The sequence below is a fragment of the Trematomus bernacchii genome, unplaced genomic scaffold, assembly GCF_902827165.1.
Source record: "Trematomus bernacchii unplaced genomic scaffold, fTreBer1.1, whole genome shotgun sequence".
Lineage (NCBI taxonomy): Eukaryota > Metazoa > Chordata > Actinopteri > Perciformes > Nototheniidae > Trematomus > Trematomus bernacchii.
The window spans coordinates 1,173,895-1,194,256 of NW_022987786.1; the positions used below are offsets into that span (position 1 = coordinate 1,173,895).

Below are 20,362 nucleotides of genomic sequence, written 5' to 3' on the forward strand. Positions count from 1 at the left end.
GGTCTGGTGGACAGACTTCAAGGAAAGGAACAGTAACATCCAGAAGGAGGCAGCAATGATCCTGTGGATGCAAACTGCCGTAAAGCACCGAAGAAGAACCCCGTGGAGCTAACTGAAGCTACTGGACGTTTTAAAAACTGTCAAAAACGTTCAGACCCTTTTAACCAGTTGTTTCATTGGCCCTTTTCTGAAAACTACGTACACGGTAAGTGTTGTAGTGTTTCGTGACCGTTAACGCTTTAATGTAACACTACAGCAGCTGCTAAGCTAAGAGGACCGCCTGTGCCTGTTTAAATTCAGCCATATGTACCTGCCTTTTAGCGAAGTAAGGTGTATTTTTGGTCATTCACACACTCCTGAAATTAGCCTGAATACTCCTGAATGGTTGTTGAGAACTGTTTATTTTCTGTAGTCGGATAATCTCTACAACTTTGATTACAAAAAATAGATTAAAGTAATATTGAAGGACAGGAATGAGCGTTTCGCTGAGGCAGCTGTTCAGGACCGCGTTCTGTTATATTACGCCTGCACTAGCTTACACAGGCTAACACAGCTAGCGTCACGTTAAGGCAAACATAGAACCGTTTCCTGCTCCTGGAGGGTTTTAAAACGGTGTCAATCATTTTGGATCTTTTTTAACCACGTTGTGTGTCATTCCTATTCCTGACAATGAAGTAACAGTACGTGTGTGTTTCCGTGAACATGTACGCTATCATGTACCACTACAGCAGCTGCTAAGCTAAGAGTGCCTGTTTAATTTCACCCATATTTACCTGCCTTTTACCGAAGCTAGGTGTATTTTCGGTCATTTACACACTCCTGAAATTGGCCTGAATACTCCTGAATGGATGTTGAGGACTGTTTCTTTCCTGCAGTGGCATAATATTTCCAACTTTAATTCTGAAAAATCTATTAAATGTACAACGAACGACAGGTCTTGTTTTTGAGTAAAAGTAGAAGTACTCAGATCTTGTACTTGAGTAAAAGTAGAAGTACTCAGATCTTGAGTAAAGTACTCAGATCTTGTACTTGAGTAAAGTAGAAGTACTCAGATCTTGTTCTTGAGTAAAAGTAGAAGTACTCACAACCTGTACTTCAGTAAAAGTAGAAGTACTCAGATCACTACTTCAGTAAAAGTAGAAGTACTCAGGTCTTGTTCTTGAGTAAAAGTAGAAGTACTCAGATCTTGTACTTGAGTAAAAGTAGAAGTACTCAGATCTTGTACTTGAGTAAAAGTAGAAGTACTCAGATCACTACTTGAGTAAAAGTAGAAGTACTCAGATCACTACTTGAGTAAAAGTAGAAGTACTCAGATCGTGTACTTGAGTAAAAGTAGAAGTACCAGAGTGTAGGAATACTCTGTTACAGTAAAAGTCCTGCATTCAAAATGTTCCTCAAGTAAAAGTATAAAAGTATTCTCATCAAAATATAGTGAAAGTAGCGACAGTAAAAGTAGTCATTGTGCAGATTGGTCCATTTCAGAATAATATATATGATATGTTTTATAATGATTGATCATGAAAGTGTTCTCAAAGCTGGTAAAGGTGCAGCTAGTTTGAATGACTTTGTATACTGCAGGGTAGCTTGTGGATTTACTCCAGGTGGAACTAAAGTCTGATTTAACACTTGATTATATTTCACATCATTCATCCACATCTGTGAAGTAACTAAAGGGATTTATACAATAATAAAGCATTATTTATTGTACAAAACTTCAACTGTTTTAAACTAGTTTCCGTCAGATTCAGTCAGCCGTGATTCGACACGACTTTGATATTTCAATCTGATTTACATTTGAATGTCTCAGGCGTGAGGAGAGGTCCGGCTTCAGGAGGAGCAGAGCCCGAGGAGATGAATGGGGGGACAGCAGAACCACGAGGAGAGGACGATGAGGAGGAGCTTCCTGCTGAAGGTCAGCGCTACACCGGTTCATATTTTAAACGCTGTTGACATTAGAAACTCTATTTTTTGTAGGCGTTTGCTTTACGGGTGGATTTTCTTGCGTTTGGACAGGCTAGCTGATCCCATCAGTCAGAATGCTAAGCTAAGCTAAGCAGCTGCTGGCTGTAGCTTTATACAGACATGAGAATCAGAATCCAGTTTATTGAGGTTTTCACATGCAAGGCATCGGCTTTGGTGCACACATGGACACAGGGAGAGCTATTACGTTGTAAACAACAGTGGAGCAAATATAGAACTATTATAGACATTATTTTGGAAACAATTGTTAAAAATAGAATGTAAAAAAGTTACTTTAGAAATATATAATATGTGCAGAATATTACAATTTTAAAGGGGCGGAGCTATGCCTGTACACTCTAAATGTTTTTGTTAATCAGCCAATCAAAAATACTTTATTAATCCCTCTGGAATTAGTTGCAACAATAAATAACTACTCATATAAACACAAGTTGACGTATAAACGTGCAATTAATATCCCTGCAGCCACTGGGGAGGTGAAGCGTTCTGAAATGTGCTCTAAATCAGGGGTTCCCAACCCCCGGTCTGCGGACCGGTACCGGGCCGCGGAGGTGTTACTGCCGGGCCGCGAAATAGCTGTGAGTTTATCGTAATATTTGCAGAATTATAAATATATAAAAATATTTTATCATAATATTTTTTTCAAAAAGTGTTTAATTTTCGCACCTATGCCACCAGTCATATTATTTCATCCAGTAGCTAGTTAATCTTTCACCAGAAAACGGTTGAAAATGGCTTTTATGATGTTCCGAGGGATTCGGCGGCTCAGCCTAAGGTCTCAGCCTCTTGTGCGCACGAGAATGTTACCGGTGCGCCAAGTAGGAAGAGGAGCCCACAGGAGACAACCGTTTGATTGCAGACTGTTATGTTTATGTGGGGAAATGGTGGTGCATACATTATTTGAGATAGATTTCAAACTCGGACTTCATTTTAAGGACATGTCGGCCAGGAGTGTAGAGCTATTTGTTTAAGCACCGGATTGGCAAAACAGGAGAGTAAACCAGTCTGCCTTGATCTATGAATTCATGTCCGGGACTCTCACGGTATCTTCTGCCCGCAGCTGCTTTATAGAAGAAAAACCTCCTTCACTTCATGAAATGGCTGAAGCATCAGGAGGCAGCGGGACGTATACTCGGTAAAGAGCTGTGCCTTTTTACGCACCGCATTCGCTGTGTTTAACTTCATCAGAACAGTTTAAGAGTGACTGCAGGCTGCTACGTGTTAACCACACACACATCTACACACATCTCTACACACACCTCTACACACATCGAACTGCCCGATTACTCCCCCTTTTATTAGTTTTATGAAGGAGATGTCCAGTCAGTCACCAAGGCGCATGTGTGTGTGTATGTGCTCTGCTCAGCTCAGCTCTGTGTGTTCGGTGTGTTTGTGTCCGACACCGGCATATATGCGGCTGTTCCCAAAATAAATTAGTTTAATCTTAATCTCGATGTAGTGCTATGCTGTCGGGAGTGCACCGGAACGAACGACACTATCATAATATCTTCTGAAAACAAATGCCAGTGTCACTCACACACACACACACACACACACACACACACACACACACACACACACACACACACAGGCGACCGGACATCTCCTTCATAATGCGCCTTCTCCTCGTTTTCCCAGCATTCACTGGATTATCCGTAAATCATACAAACAAAACCAAAACGTTGATTTATCTGTTTTCCCGTTTTGGTTTGAAAACTGAATAACGTCGGTTTTTTGGTTTTCTGAAAAACCAAAAAACAACACCGGTTCTTTTTTAAACTTTGCTAATATGTTTTGGATGCATATTGTTCTAGTATTTGTTCAGGCTGTTACATACAATTAGACTCTGTTGCTACCTGCTGGTGGTGAGTAAATATTAAAATCAGTTAAAATTGACAACCGGTCCGCGATTTTTTTTTAATGTATCTACCGGTCCTTGGCACAATAAAGGTTGGGAACCCCTGCTCTAAATGAATATGCATGTTGAGTGAGTGGGCAGCAGGTGATTCATGTCAGTCATTTCCTGCAGACACCAAGACCTCCAAAAAGAGACGCCCTCCCCCCAAACTCGTGCACAAATGTTTGGTATGCAGCCGCATGTTCTGCCGGCCCTCTCGGCTGGCGGATCACATGACCCTGCACACCGGAGAGAAACCGCACGGCTGCTCCGTGTGCGAGAGGAGTTTCGCCAATAAGACCAGCCTGGCTCATCACAAGCGCGTTCACACCGGGGAGAAGCCGTACTCCTGCGATGAATGCCACGCCTGCTTCCGCCTGTACGGCTGCCTGGCGCGCCACCGGATGCAGCACAGCGGGGAGCGCCCGCACCGCTGCTCCACCTGCGGCCGCGGCTTCTTCCGCCGCCGGTACCTCCTGGAGCACGAGCGCACGCACACTGGAGAGAGGCCTTTCTGCTGCACGCTCTGCCCCAAAACCTACCCTTCCCGGGCGTCGCTCAAAGAGCACCAGTGGCAACACAGCGAGGGCAGCAGCTGCTCCGTCTGCGGGAAGGACTTCCCCACAGCAGGCTCCCTCCGCAAGCACCTGAGGGTGCACGCCACCAATTACACTAAAACACACCAATGCACGCTGTGCAGCCGCAGCTTCAGCAGACCCTGCCTGATGAGGAAACACCTGCTGACTCACAACCTTCAGACTCACGACCTTCAGACTCACGACCTTCAGACTCAGGACCTGCAGACTCACGACCTGCAGACTCACGACCTTCAGACTCACGACCTTCAGACTCAGGACCTGCAGACTCACGACCTGCAGACACACGACCTTCAGGAGGCAGAGGTCATCCCAGCTGCAGCCAGCAACGTGAGTCACAGCTTTAAACATCAACCTGTCAAATATTTTATATTATTGATTAAATCTCTCTTTTTTTTTTAACCATTTATAAATCAATGTTAAAGACATTCTGAGTAAAATCTTCTTTTTTATTAAATGATATATTATTTGATCAAGTGACTGTAGACATAAATGTGTAACATCTTGGACTTTATTTCTTAGTCACTAAAATCCATATTTCTTATTTACATGGAGCGACAGTTTTATATTTGTTCTACTTTAATAAAGTAATAATAATTTAAAGTTCACTCATTTTGTGACTTTTGACACAAAATGAGTGAATTCCTTATCTTTTATTTTATATAACATTTTCCTTTTTTTTATGTTTTATAAATCTTGTGTAAAATGAAAAAATATTCTTAAAGTTGCCGAATTCTAACAACTGACTTTATTTTTGAAATTCTGAAAATGTTGACTTTTTCTAGAGATTTGGATTATTTTTTTTATTTGAGCTCTTTTCAAATTCTTTACTTTTTTCTGAAATTTCTGACTTATTTTCAAAAAAATCTGACTTTTTATCAAAATCTCAGAATTATGACTTTAAAAAAAAAAGATCTGACTTTTTTTCAAAATAATCAGAATTGTTTCTCAACATTTTACAATCCTGCTTCTTTCCTCAAAATTCTGACTTTTTTCTCAAAATTCTGATTTTTTTCTCAAAATTCTCAAAATTCAGACCTAACATTTTTTACTTCTGAGCTTTTCTCAGCATCTTGACTTCCTGCAGTCACTCACAGAACTAACACACAGAGGGTTGAGCAGTAATCGGGGAAGGGGGCGGGGCTACATAACATGTCCGTTTATACGTGCTCTGGTTTGTCACTCTTAAACCCAGGTGAAGTCATAGTCGAGTATAACGGGATTTAAACTGAGCTGCAACAAAACAAGTGGTTGTGCAGCAAACGTCAGATTTAATAATAAAAGATGAGGTGCTGTGGTTCGTTTCAGGAGTTCTGGTTAAACGTAAAGACTGAAGAGGAAGAGGAGGAGGAAGTTCAGATGATGAAGATCGAGGAGGAGGAGGGTCTGAAGGAGCAGGTAACGAATTCAGCTTCGACGACGGAGTCCTTTTCAATCATCCTGTGTAAAGAAATACTTGGAATACTTTAGACGTTAGAACACACACACACACACACACACACACACACACACACACACACACACACACACACTCTTTATGTGTCTTTTTGTTGCCTGAAATTAGACTAAATTGTTGTTTTATGTTATTAAGACATTGTTTTCTGTTTGTTCCCAGGACTCGGAGGAGCTTTCTCCCCCCGCAGAGTCCAGACCGCGTGTCCATGAAGACGCCTCGCAACCGGAGGAGGGAGAGGAGGGAGAGGAGGGAGAGGAGGGAGAGGAGGGAGAGGAGGGAGGAGTCATCAGCAGTTTAATCAACTCTGACGGGGAGGAAGAGTCCTTGGGACCGTCTCAAATCGGTACGTCTGCAGATATTAAAGAGGGCATATTCTGCTGGATTTTGACTCTCAGGGATTTGAGCCTTTGCAGACCGTTAACATTCAGAAACACCCATAGAACACTACACTCAGACGCTCAGACGCTCAGTCGCTCAGTCGCTCAGACGCTCAGTCGCTCAGACGCTCAGACGCTCAGTCGCTCAGACGCTCAGTCGCTCAGTCGCTCAGACGCTCAGACGCTCAGTCGCTCAGTCGCTCAGACGCTCAGACGCTCAGTCGCTCAGACGCTCAGACGCTCAGTCGCTCAGACGCTCAGTCGTCAGAGCTCAGTCCGCTCAGTCGCTCAGACGCTCAGCGCTCAGTCGCTCAGTACGCTCAGACGCTCAGTCGCTCAGACGCTCAGTCGCTCAGACGCTCAGACGCTCAGACGCTCAGACGCTCAGTCGCTCAGTCGCTCAGACGCTCAGACGCTCAGACGCTCAGACGCTCAGACGCTCAGTCGCTCAGACGCTCAGTCGCTCAGACGCTCAGTCGCTCAGTCGCTCAGGTCGCTTCAGTCGCTCAGACGCTCAGTCGCTCAGTCGCTCAGTTCAGATCGCTCAGTCGCTCAGACGCCTCAGACGCTCAGTCGCTCAGACGCTCAGACGCTCAGTCAGTCGCTCAGTCGCTCAGACGCTCAGTCGCTCAGTCGCTCAGACGCTCAGACGCTCAGTCGCTCAGACGCTCAGACGCTCAGTCGCTCAGACGCTCAGTCGCTCAGACGCTCAGACGCTCAGACGCTCAGACGCTCAGTCGCTCAGACGCTCAGACGCTCAGACGCTCAGACGCTCAGACGCTCAGACGCTCAGTCGCTCAGTCGCTCAGACGCTCAGTCGCTCAGACGCTCAGTCGCTCAGTCGCTCAGTCGCTCAGTCGCTCAGACGCTCAGTCGCTCAGTCGCTCAGTCGCTCAGTCGCTCAGTCGCTCAGACGCTCAGACGCTCAGTCGCTCAGACGCTCAGACGCTCAGTCGCTCAGTCGCTCAGACGCTCAGACGCTCAGTCGCTCAGACGCTCAGACGCTCAGTCGCTCAGACGCTCAGACGCTCAGACGCTCAGACGCTCAGACGCTCAGACGCTCAGACGCTCAGTCGCTCAGTCGCTCAGACGCTCAGACGCTCAGACGCTCAGTCGCTCAGACGCTCAGACGCTCAGACGCTCAGTCGCTCAGACGCTCAGTCGCTCAGTCGCTCAGTCGCTCAGACGCTCAGTCGCTCAGTCGCTCAGTACGCTCAGTCGCTCAGACGCTCAGTCCGCTCAGACGCTCAGACGCTCGGCTCAGACGCTCAGCGCTCAGCGCTCAGTCGCTCAGACGCTCAGTCGCCTCAGACGCTCAGTCGCTCAGACGCTCAGTCGCTCAGACGCTCAGACGCTCAGACGCTCAGACGCTCAGACGCTCAGACGCTCAGACGCTCAGACGCTCAGACGCTCAGTCGCTCAGACGCTCAGACGCTCAGACGCTCAGACGCTCAGACGCTCAGTCGCTCAGACGCTCAGTCGCTCAGACGCTCAGTCGCTCAGACGCTCAGTCGCTCAGACGCTCAGTCGCTCAGACGCTCAGACGCTCAGTCGCTCAGACGCTCAGACGCTCAGACGCTCAGACGCTCAGTCAGAATTATTACTTTTTCTCAAAATCTTAATATTCACATTTTTCTCACTTACAATTCTGACTTTTTCTTCAAAATTATGATTTTTTTTCTTCTCAAAATTATTATTTTCTTCCTCAAAATCTTAAAGGTAGGGTAGGTAAGTTTGAGAAACCGGCTCGAGATACACTTGTTGTTATATTCCATGGAATGCTCTTAACATCCCGATAGCAATGAATATCTGAAGTGCTTTGACAAAAAATCCATAAAGAAATATCATCTGTGGAAGCCGTGGTACTGTAAAAAGCACGACCAATCATCTGAGCCGGCCCGGCTAAAATAACTGGATGGCCTACCTGCCTGTCAGCCTTCCATCTGTGCACAAACTTATCTCGTGCCCTCATTGGTCATGTGCGCGTTCGTGTGTGTTGGAGGAGGGGCTCTGTGAGGAAGTGGCAGATTCTTTCCCGCTGTGTATTTTCAAATGCTAGCGATCTCGAGCCGGTTTCTCAAATGTACCTACCCCACCTTTAAAATGACTTTTTATCAAGATCTCAGAATTATGACTTTTTTTCAAAACATTAATGTTTGACTTTCTCTGAAAATCTTACAATTCGGACTTTTTTCTCAAAATTCTGACTTTCCTCATTATGATTTTTTTTTCTTCTCAAAATTATGATTTTCTTCCTCAAAATCTTAATATTATGACTTATCAAAATCTTAATATTCGCACTTTTTCTCAAAATCTTACAATTATGACTTTCTCAAAATTATGACTTTCCTCAAAATTATGAATTGAAGTGTATTTAGGTATATACATATTTTTATATATATTTGTTTTTGTATTCGAGATTGTGGGAAACTGTATTTCGATCTCTCTTGACATTAAAGTAGACTGACTTCAGGAGAGGGAACACCACAGACAGCAGAATAGGGCCTCTTTAAGTAAACAACGCCTCTCTCTGATAATCCCTGAATGTGTCACTGACAGAACAAGATGGCGGCTCAGAGACGGAGGCAGACGGGAAGAGTAAGTACCGATGTCGGGTCTGCGGTCGGGACTGCTTCAAGACGTCGGCGCTGCAGAAACACCTGAGGATCCACTCCGGGGAGAAACCCTTCCAGTGCCCCACCTGCAAGAAGAGCTTCACACAGCAGGTGCGTCAACAGAGAAGAATGGTCATCTGTGCACGGTCTATTCCACAGACATGTTGCCCTATGGAGAATCCACTGTGGCTCTGAGGAATACCCATAATCCTTTGTTTTTACGACTCCATGAAGTGGTACAGTGATGACGTATTTCTGTGTTGGTCCCTGAAGGCAGCATCTCCCTGGTCCAATGGGATGTCTCCATGTGATTTCGGATTATGTCAGCAAATAATCTCGTTTATGATTCTTACACGTTTAGTTCAGCAGATGATCTCCACATATTAACACCACTTTGTGATTTCTGGGGTAAAAAGCTAATGTTGGGCAATAGAGGAACTACAGCACGGTCACATGACTTCACGTCATCACCGCTAAGCTAAAGGTGGCTAATGTTGGGCTATAAAGGAACTACAGCACGGTCACATGACTTCACGTCACCACCGCTAAGCTAAAGGCGGCTAATGTTGGGCTATAAAGGAACTACAGCACGGTCACATGACTTCACGTCATCACCGCTAAGCTAAAGGTGGCTAATGTTGGGCTATAAAGGAACTACAGCACGGTCACATGACTTCACGTCACCACCGCTAAGCTAAAGGTGGCTAATGTTGGGCTATAAAGGAACTACAGCACGGTCACATGACTTCATTTCACCACCGCTAAGCTAAAGGTGGCTAATGTTGGGCTATAAAGGAACTACAGCACGGTCACATGACTTCACGTCACCACCGCTAAGCTAAAGGTGGCTAATGTTGGGCTATAAAGGAACTACAGCACGGTCACATGACTTCATGTCACCACCGCTAAGCTAAAGGTGGCTAATGTTGGGCTATAAGGGAACTACAGCACGGTCACATGACTTCACGTCACCACCGCTAAGCTAAAGGTGGCTAATGTTGGGCGTGATGACGTTTTGTCGTCTCATTTAGACACTTGTTAGCAACCGCCATTTTTAAATCCACCAGTGGGGTATTTACTGACGTAGTTTATGTGGTCGGACAAAACGTTAAAATCTCTTCAGCTTGTTTTAAGGCGAGACACGGCAGGCAAAAACATCGTTTTTCCTGCACTGGTCAATTTTGAGATTTTGTGCTATTTTGATTCCATAACATGTTTTCTTTCAGGCTTTTGGAAGGAAAACGTACAAAATACACATTTAAGTGTTTATTTTACTATAGTTTGTCTATTTGCGTCTGTAGATTTCTCCTACATTCACCAAAAGTTAGCATTCTAACGTAACATAAAGTACCGCGACCGCTGTTTGCACCATGTCATCAGAGGTATCGTTGGAAAGCTCCGTCTCTCCTGCACAATCTCATCGGATCCAAATATGGTCATTTCCTTTGTATCAGCAACCAATCGTGAAAGTGCAAAGGGGTCTTAAACCAAGAAACGAAATCTCATTGGCTGGTGTCAATTTCTGACAACGTGATTCGTTCAGATGCGTCACGTGGTGTGCTAAAGCACTTCCTGGTTAGCTTCCCGCTAGAAACTTAAATCTGAAAATGGCAAAATAACGGAGAAAAAAACGTTCACAGAGAAGACGACAACAATTGTCACTTGCACAAAGCAAGGTTATACAAAAAACAAATGACCCCGAACATGAAATACCTTCAGGGAGTGCGTCGATGCGCAAGCTATCATCCAGATAACAGGAGGGTTTAGCTAGCGTCACACTGAAATCTTTAAAGGTCGTTTTCTCAAAATGAGTTTTTTCTCCTACTCTGAGTTCGAAATGTCCACTTCAGTAGCAGTTACATACACCAAACCTTCCAGTTATATTCCTATCAATATTATGAAGGCTTTTACAGAAGGGTTTGTTCACATATCATTCATAGCCTGAATTATATAACATTTTATACCTAAAAACATGGTGAAAATTGATATTTTAGGGCTGTTGACAGTATTTTCTGATTTATGGAGTGATACAAAGAGATATCCAAAATCCCTTCTGTAAAAGCCTTAGTTTCTAATATGACTACAAAATGAAACAAGAATTTTGATCCTGGCTTTATCCAAAGTTCAGATTTCGGTTCCTGAAATGTGTTAAATATGCCCATATTTAATGAGATAATGGCTCATTTGCATATTTAAACATGCTATTTCAGAAAACTTGTAATACAAAAAACAATTGCCTTATTGTAAGTAATTAACTGGAGAAATTTCTAGCTGATATCTTTAAGTTAAAGAAATTACCATATTCACCTGGGGTGTCTCGCCTTAACCACAGACTTATTTCAGGATAACAACCAAAAACACATCCAGAACACCGTTGACCTCCAGACCAGGGGACGGGTAGTTTTAGGACTTAAAGCTTTCTCATTTGTCAGGATTGAACCTGAAGTGTTTTGTTGCAGGTGCACATGAAGGAGCACCAGAGGACCCACAGCGGGGAGAGACCCTACACATGCAGCACCTGCAGCAAGAGCTTCACCTTCTCCAGCGCGATGCGCCGCCATGAGCGGCAGCACTCGGGGGTTCGATTCCAGTGTAAGTTCTGCAGCAAGAGCTTCAGCCGCACCCCGGACCTCACCTACCACATGAAGATGCACTCCGAAGCCTCTTCTGCCAGATCTGCGAGAAGGACCTGAGCGGAGCGCGCTTCTTCCACAAATACGAGGCGACAAACTAGCCTCGATAAGGAGCGACGGACAAAGACGATAATGTGACAGTGACATTACATCCAGAATATATTCACATCTGAGCTGCACTCATTGATTCTTCAAGAGCCTCCATCTCTAACTGCAACAAAAGAAATTCAGCTTGATGTCCAAAGTATTCTGGGGCTAACTCTGCACCGTGTCCGCACGTTTGATCATAACTCAATCTGAAGATGAATAAAGACGAGGGGACAAACTCGCCAGTGTAAGTAGCGGCAGACAGAAAGTATAATGCAGATGTTGCAGCTGTGATATTTAATCCATCCAGAGCAGAACTGTTGGCAAATCAGAACGTAGAGCAGCTTAAACATCTGACATGTGATCATTAATCATTCAGGGGATTAAATCAAGCGTCTCCTCGTCAAACGACACACGACATACCATCGGACCAAAGTTCAATTTCATTCTCGAAGTATCCTGGAGCGCGCATCTTCCGCTAACACGTGAAGAAGCACGAGTCGACCAACTCCCCGTGAGAAGGAGCTACGCTGTGAAATCAGAAGATGCTCAAACGCTTTAGAAAACATTTGTTTAATTGATCTGATGATGCAATGCGCTATGATTCACAATATTAGAGGGAAACATTATTTCATTTATCATTAAACAATGTATAAAGATGATCATGGTGGTTCATTTGTTATTTATCATAAGGATCTGCACCAAATAAAGATTTCTTACGAAGTCTAGAGAATATTATCTCCAGCTCTGATTTCATTACAGAAGAATCCTCAACGACTTCAATAAAGTGACTGAAACACTCAACTCTGTCATCGAGTGTTTTAAAAACCTGGAAACTAACACAGGGATTTTAGCCTCTGCAGACCATTTACTTGCACTAGCACCTATATACAATCCTTAATATAAATACACTATCATAAACATCATTTATTAATTACACAACTAAAATACTCATTTATTATAGTTTCAGATGAGCTTCACGTTAACCAACACCAATCATCTGCTTCAAAACGAATGCATGAGTAATGATCTCATATCTTTTTTATTACAATCTGAGTCTGGGTTTAAAATATAAACTGATTGTTAACAACTGTACAGATCTCAATTCTGGCTAATAGTCCAGCTTAGTGAACCTGGAAATGTTGAATATCCCAAAGTGTTATGATAGAAATGTAGAGTAGGGTCTCCAGCTCATAGAAGCTGCCGGATGCTAACCTGCATGTGTTGGGCAATTTGCACAATGAGCACATGTTGCATTAAATATAATTATAGCCTATGGGGACAATAGTTTAAAAATGGCCTGACTGATTTGGACCATTTCGGAGTGAGTTTAGGGAATGCTGAGTTCATTTCTGACATTTTTAGGATAAAAAATTGCAGTTTTAAACAGAAATTGTCTATATGTGTACTCTCTTTGGACTGATTTTGATAGATTGTGAAGGTTTAGGGGACTCTGGATCCTTTGGATTGGACAGATTTACCTATTTATTTGAAAAATAATTGTCCTTAGTAGATATAATAATGATCATCTTGTGCTCTCTATATCCAATGGTCGCAACACTACTCATGTTAGTCAAAATCAGCCCACAGAGTACAGTTATGTCCACTTTCTGGTTTAAACATCTTTTTATCCTGAAAATGTCAGAAATGGATTCAGCGTCCTCAATAACCCCCAAAACCACTCATCAACTGTCCAAATCAGCCAAGACATTTTACACTATTGTTTACATGGTTATAATGCAATTCATTTTAATTATGCAATTTATGCTAAATGTGCAAATTGCCCAAAATCTGCAGGTTAGCATCCGGCAGTTTCTATGTGCTGGAGACCCAGGCACGTGCACACATAGACATCATTGTGGGCTTGAGCCCCTGCCCTTTTTCTTCCTCCAGAGAAAGTGCCCTTTTTTTCTTTTTAAATAAATGAATATATATCTACTGCTGTTTGCGCACAGTTTCCCTTTCCAAAAATATATTGATTGAATACAAAAATAAAAATATCAGGTCGGGAGATTAGACTGAAGTTCCATAGCTCTCTCTACCCTCCCTCCACGTCTCGCGCACAGCTGTGCGGACATCGGCAGTCCCTTCAGACAGACAGGTAGCAGCACCTCCCACTTTACTGTCCCTTCAGACAGACAGGTAGCAGCACCTCCCACTTTACTGTCCCTTCAGACAGACAGGTAGCAGCACCTCCCACCTTACTGTCCCTTCAGACAGACAGGTAGCAGCACCTCCCACTTTACTGTCCCTTCAGACAGACAGGTAGCAGCACCTCCCACCTTACTGTCCCTTCAGACAGACAGGTAGCAGCACCTCCCACTTTACAGTCACTTCAGACAGACAGGTAGCAACACCTCCCACCTTACTGTCCCTTCAGACAGACAGGTAGCAGCACCTCCCACTTTACAGTCACTTCAGACAGACAGGTAGCAACACCTCCCACTTTACTGTCCCTTCAGACAGACAGGTAGCAACACCTCCCACTTTACAGTCCCTTCAGACAGACAGGTAGCAGCACCTCCCACTTTACAGTCACTTCAGACAGACAGGTAGCAGCACCTCCCACTTTACTGTCCCTTCAGACAGACAGGTAGCAGCACCTCCCACCTTACTGTCCCTTCAGACAGACAGGTAGCAGCACCTCCCACCTTACTGTCCCTTCAGACAGACAGGTAGCAGCACCTCCCACCTTACAGTCACTTCAGACAGACAGGTAGCAGCACCTCCCACCTTACAGTCACTTCAGACAGACAGGTAGCAGCACCTCCCACTTTACTGTCCCTTCAGACAGACAGGTAGCAGCACCTCCCACTTTACTGTCCCTTCAGACAGACAGGTAGCAGCACCTCCCACTTTACAGTCACTTCAGACAGACAGGTAGCAGCACCTCCCACCTTACAGTCACTTCAGACAGACAGGTAGCAGCACCTCCCACCTTACAGTCACTTCAGACAGACAGGTAGCAGCACCTCCCACTTTACTGTCCCTTCAGACAGACAGGTAGCAGCACCTCCCACCTTACAGTCACTTCAGACAGACAGGTAGCAGCACCTCCCACCTTACTGTCCCTTCAGACAGACAGGTAGCAGCACCTCCCACCTTACTGTCCCTTCAGACAGACAGGTAGCAGCACCTCCCACCTTACAGTCACTTCAGACAGACAGGTAGCAGCACCTCCCACCTTACTGTCCCTTCAGACAGACAGGTAGCAGCACCTCCCACTTTTCACACCAACGGTGTTTCAGGGCCGGTTCGGAGCTGGAGCTTGAAAAGCACCGGGTTTTCCTGTTCACACCGCATGTGGGACAGTCTGGGACACTCTCTAATGTGGGACAGTCTGGGACACTCTCTAATGTGGGACAGTCTGGGACACTCTCTAATGTGGGACACTTAAAGGTGGGGTAGGTCATTTTGGAGAAACCAGCTCGAGTGCGCTAGCATTTGAAAATACACAGCCGGAAGAAATCTGCCACTTCCTCACAGAGCCCCTCCTCCAACACACACGAACGCGCACATGACCAATGAGGGCACGAGATAAGTTTGTGCACAGATGGAAGGCTGACAGGCAGGTAGGCCATCCAGTTATTTTAGCCGGGCCGGCTCAGATGATTGGTCGTGCTTTTTACAGTACTACAGCTTCCACAGATTACATTTCTTTATGGATTTTTTGTCAAAGCACTTCAGATATTCATTGCTATCGGGATGTTAAGAGCATTCCATGGAATATAACAAAAAGTGTATCTCGAGCCGGTTTCTCAAACTTACCTACCCCACCTTTAAGCTCCAGACGGTGTAGGTCTTCCTCAAACAAATGAGAGTCAATTAATTCCACAATGGTGAGTATTTGTAGTGTTTTTGTTCTTCTAGAATAAAAGTAAGATAGCCTATACATGCCTCCCTCTTAACTTCAACTGTAAAGATTTGTATACAGTCCACTGCCACACTTTCTAACTTGTCTAATTAGAGCCCAGGTGTTCATTTCCACATGAAAAGCATGTTGAGTAAAAATGGTTTAGTTGATTTTATGGCTTGTGAAATGCAGCGCTGCCAGTTTAATATTGTGAATGTTATTATTGCTGATTTTTGCTAAACAAACTTTTGTTAAGCATAATGTCAGTTTCCCCTCACCCACACATGCTCATCAATCACTTTGGGTCACATTACAAAGGAAAGAGCGCCCCTGAAATACAGCTTGTGGCCAGAAATATATGACATCCTTAGTGATAAGAACTACCATAGAGAATGAATGGTAAAAGTTAAGGGACTTAAGCCTTACTATTGCCGTGCAAGATCCTTAGGGAAGAAATATATAGACACATTGATTTTAAGCATCAGTTTCATCCTCAATGCAGGGCCTGACACGTTGGAAGTGTCTTTAAAAGTCAGTTTTAGGACTGAAAGGGTGTGATTTTTTTTTAAAGGTGGGCCTTTTGTGTGTCATTGTATATTTCAAAGAAGTGGTGAAAAACTCGCTCCAACGGGGAATCGAACCCGGCTCTCCGGTTTGACAGGCGGCGAAATCCCTTTCATCAGTTTCCGTAGTGTAGTGGTTATCACGTTCGCCTAACACGCGCGGGTAAGCCGTGTATACCCATAGAAGACTTTCTATTGGCCAGAAGCCTTTTCAAAAGAACGACGGTTCGAATCCCACCTGACCCAAACAAAATCCCCACATTCAGTTTCAAAATGTTGCTCATTATACACAAACACTACATTTATCTTTTCAATCGTTTAAAGTTAAAGTTGAAACTGATATTTGGAGTTAGAAATTAATTGTTCTTTCCTTGCTGCTTCTATAATAGTTATTTTAACCTTAATATATAGCAATCATAACAATAATACCACAAATAATGATATCTTAATATTAGTAATAATAATGTTTTATATATTTATTTTGTATTTTTACTTATAATTAATATTTTTTAAATATGTTTATTGTACAGATGTTTACATTGAGCATATGAGTGTGCTTCATTCTTCTTTCTATCACTATTACTTCCTCTATCAAGTAAAGACAGTCACAGTGATGCATTCAAGATCATTTATTCAAAAACAGCTGAAACATCAAATATAGGAAATAATACAAATAGAACTACAAATATATAAAAAACACTGAAAACACAATACAGAGAGAACAATCAGATCCTGAAAAAAGGATTGAACTATATTATATTCTTTGTATTTTTGGACTAAATGATATGTTGTATTGCACCTTAATATTTATTATAATATTATAATTTAGCAGAAGATAGTGTATTGTTATTATAGATGTATTTGATCTCACCACCATCCATTATCTGAAATGTTTTTCACCTCATGTTCTTGTATGGTTTCTATTCTGCATTCTATTCTCATTTTAGTGATTTATACCCTCTTACTTGCTCTTTTTTTTAAATGTATTCTAGTGCAATAATTATATTTATTCTAGTATAGTATATAATATTCTAGTGCAGGCCCCAGCACCGACAAGATTGGAGTGGAGGGCCTATAGAAATCCCTGAAATGATTATTATTCTTTATTATGAATAGAGTTTTTTGAGGGCATTAACCAAAACTGTTTTGTTATCGGCAGGATTGTCAGGACTGGTGAAAAGGCTGATAGTTTAGGGGTCTCGCTTTTCTTGCAGGCAAAACGTCTTAGTTTGTATGTTAAGTTAGTATGCAACATAGTAGACCCAGGAAGTGGCGTGCCTGTGTGTATGTGAGGGTAGGTTAGGGCTTCCTTTTGTCTGCAATCCATCTGTCCCTTTCAGCATCATAGAAGTCCGACTGCTGGAACTCCGGCCACGTCATCTCCTTCTCCATGCCCTGTGCATTATATAAGGAGAAGACTGGAGGGGCAGTAGATATACTTCCCTGGGCAAGTCAGAGCTGTAAGACACAGCAAAACACCAGTTACATCAGATACAATTGATTAAAGCTCTATATAAATGACTGCTATAATACAGTGTCACAGATATCCATACCTTCATCGAGGACAGTGTCTCCCTGCGCTTCCACAGGGGCCATATTATGTGGTGATGAATCTGGGATGATGAGATACAAACAGGCAAGTGATGTATACACATTATACATCGAAATTAAGAAGCAGCATTTAAGAAGTTGTGAAAAATGAAAACAGAGACGATGATATCATTACTTAACTTTACCTAAATGGCGAGCAGCTGAGGAGGGACCGGCAGCGGGGCCTTCACTGTGGCTGAAGGATGAAAGGCAAACATGAGGGTATATATACATAATATGTATGAAAAAGATTCATGATGGATCCAAGTGAGGAGTATAAAAACCCAATAACCTTTCAGAGGAGCAGGTCCATCGGGTCTGGACACAGTGGCAGTTGGATAAGTCCTGTGGGCTGTAGAAACAATCCTGTGTCATGTTCCTCAAGTGTTAAGTTGTTTCAAGCTTCACAATCTGTCTTTACCTGTTGTCTCTTTAACAGAATGAAAATACCCCGTTGTATTCACTTGTGAATCCCAATGATTTGAAATAGAAAAACATAATGTCTCTATGTGTTTGGAAACAGGTAAAGCAGAGAAACAGTATACATATATAGCAAGCACATCTTTCATTCAAAGGTGTGGCATGATATCTTAGAGGGTAAGAAGCTAGGTTCCCTAAGCCAATATTTAAAATGCCAAATCCTTGTATGACAGTCTAAAAAAAGCATGCAAAAAAGGAAAAACACTTACCATCATTGCTGACATGTTAATTCCTTCAGTTAGTTGGAGAACAGAATAACACAAGCATCAGAACAGACCGGAACACGGCCAAGTTATCCCTCCACACTGCTGGAGAGAAACCTGTTGGTGTAGACACAGCCGGGGCTCTGGAGACTGCTGCTGGTGGCCCTATAAAGCACAGGTGATGGAGTACAGTTTCCCCTTATACTTTCCAAACTGTAGCACGTACTCCCCCATCACCTCGAGTCGGTCGGATACATCCCCTCCCCTCTGAAGGACCTCAGTGAGAGCATTTGTCCTCACATGCTCATGCTTCTGAGCAGCAGACTTGTCCTGAAGGGAAGGATGTTTTTGTATTCTCATACCCTCCTCTGAAGGGTCCTGTCTCAGGTGGCCAGATGGACCCTTCCTGAAAGACACTCTCATCTTTCCTGGGAAGAATATGGTTTTCTTCATTATCTCCTGCACACAGAAACACACAATGCAAAGTATATATATTAAGAAGTGCAAAAATCATCATACTGTTATATTAGCAGAGTTATTCATTTCATTCATTCAAGTTAATCAGGATTTGTATAGGTAACACATTTTATATTACATGATCAGACAGGCAGACAAACAAACAAACAGAGGGGCAGGTGGGCAGGAAGATGTGTTATGTATTGCCCTGTCAATGTGAGTGAACTCACTTTATTTCATGTTTACATTCATTGGGATTTGTAATGACTAGGTAACAACTTCTCTATTACATGAACAGACAGACTGAAAAGCAGATGGGTAAAATAATAACAAAAGTATAATAGAAGATAGCAAAAAAAGAGTTTTAAGACTGAATACTGTAGTATTTACCCGATTAAAATGTACTGTAGTAAGTAGAACTGCAGCAATGAAAAGAGTCAAATAATGCAGTTTTTTGGATCAGGATACACCTGTAAAACACATTTGACAGCTCTTTTGCCATGTGTAATGAGTAATAAATCAGCTGCTGTTAACGCTGACATTTACTGTAAATACATGACGTTAGTGTAACGTTAGCTAACAAAAGTTACAGTACCTTAGTAAAGACAAACAAACAAACAACTAACAACTATTGCAAAAACAGTGTAACAATATGATAAGTGTTAATTCAGTCATAGAAAAATAAGCCCCACTTACGTTTGATAAGTTTGACGTGATGTTAGAAGTCGAATTGTGTCGCTAATGTCGTCTCTCTATCTGTAAGATGCTGCTGCTGCTGCTCCGTTTCTCACTCTCTGTCACTGGAAACTGGGTCTCCTTACTTCTACCAAAAGGGCGCAACAGCGCCCCCAATTTCTCGCTTGTGGCCAGAAATATATTGCAGTCACAGTGTAAGAACTACCATAGAGAATGAATGGTAAAGTTAAGAGAGTTAGACCTTACTATACGCGCGCGCGCGCGAAGGGTCCCCGGTTCGAGACCGGGCGGAAACACATTATGTCTTGATTGACTCCACATATAGATATCAGCAAAATAGATGAGAAAGGGAGGGCTGTTTGAACAATGCCAATATGCCGAGAAAAATGAAATGATTCCTTCGTTGTCCGCTTCTTTCAGACCACGAAGGTGCTGGCCTAACGCTATGGATTTTGGAAAGAGAGGAGAATTGTGAAGACAAATCTAAATTCAACACATCTGGAGAGGCATGGTCCTGTAACTTGTATTTCTGATGACATTAAACTATGGGTTAACACAAGCTGTTATGTCATTTAATCAAAATCACATGACTTCTCAAATGTCCAATCACAGATGACGAGTGTGGTGGAGCAACCTTCAAACAAGTGTCCCACATTAGGGCAACTCACCCTAGCGCTTTTCTAAGTACTCAAAGTTGCTTTACAAAAATACAATTCACACCACAAACAAAGATACTATGAAGTAAATTAGAAACCTCACAAAGGAAACAAGAAATACAGAAAAGACAGCGTTGTGAAATGACTCTTGTATAATAAAGTTTTGGGAAGAAAAAAAACCCACAACCATGCCTTCACGACAGCATGTGATTTTACGACACTCA

The 20,362-nt window shown here is 43.0% G+C and overlaps 1 protein-coding gene across 1 annotated transcript; it reads left to right on the top strand.

Annotated features, from left to right (window-relative positions):
• The first annotated feature begins 80 nt into the window (after nt 1–80).
• LOC117497524 (zinc finger protein 436-like) lies at nt 81–12,445 on the top strand. The gene is made up of 7 exons (XM_034149487.1): nt 81–205; nt 1,808–1,912; nt 4,010–4,803; nt 5,782–5,871; nt 6,089–6,272; nt 8,866–9,032; nt 11,381–12,445. The coding sequence occupies exons 2-7, from the start codon at nt 1,852–1,854 to the stop codon at nt 11,612–11,614; spliced, it is 1,530 nt and encodes a 509-aa protein (XP_034005378.1). The 5' UTR covers nt 81–205; nt 1,808–1,851; the 3' UTR covers nt 11,615–12,445.
• Nucleotides 12,446–20,362: the final 7,917 nt, after the last annotated feature.

Coding starts and splice junctions, on each gene's coding strand:
- LOC117497524 (XM_034149487.1), top strand. CDS start 1,852: ATGAATGGGGGGACAGCAGAACCACGAGGAGAGGACGATGAGGAGGAG. Junction 4,804..5,781: donor TCCCAGCTGCAGCCAGCAAC/GTGAGTCACAGC, acceptor GGTTCGTTTCAG/GAGTTCTGGTTAAACGTAAA. Junction 6,273..8,865: donor CTTGGGACCGTCTCAAATCG/GTACGTCTGCAG, acceptor TGTCACTGACAG/AACAAGATGGCGGCTCAGAG.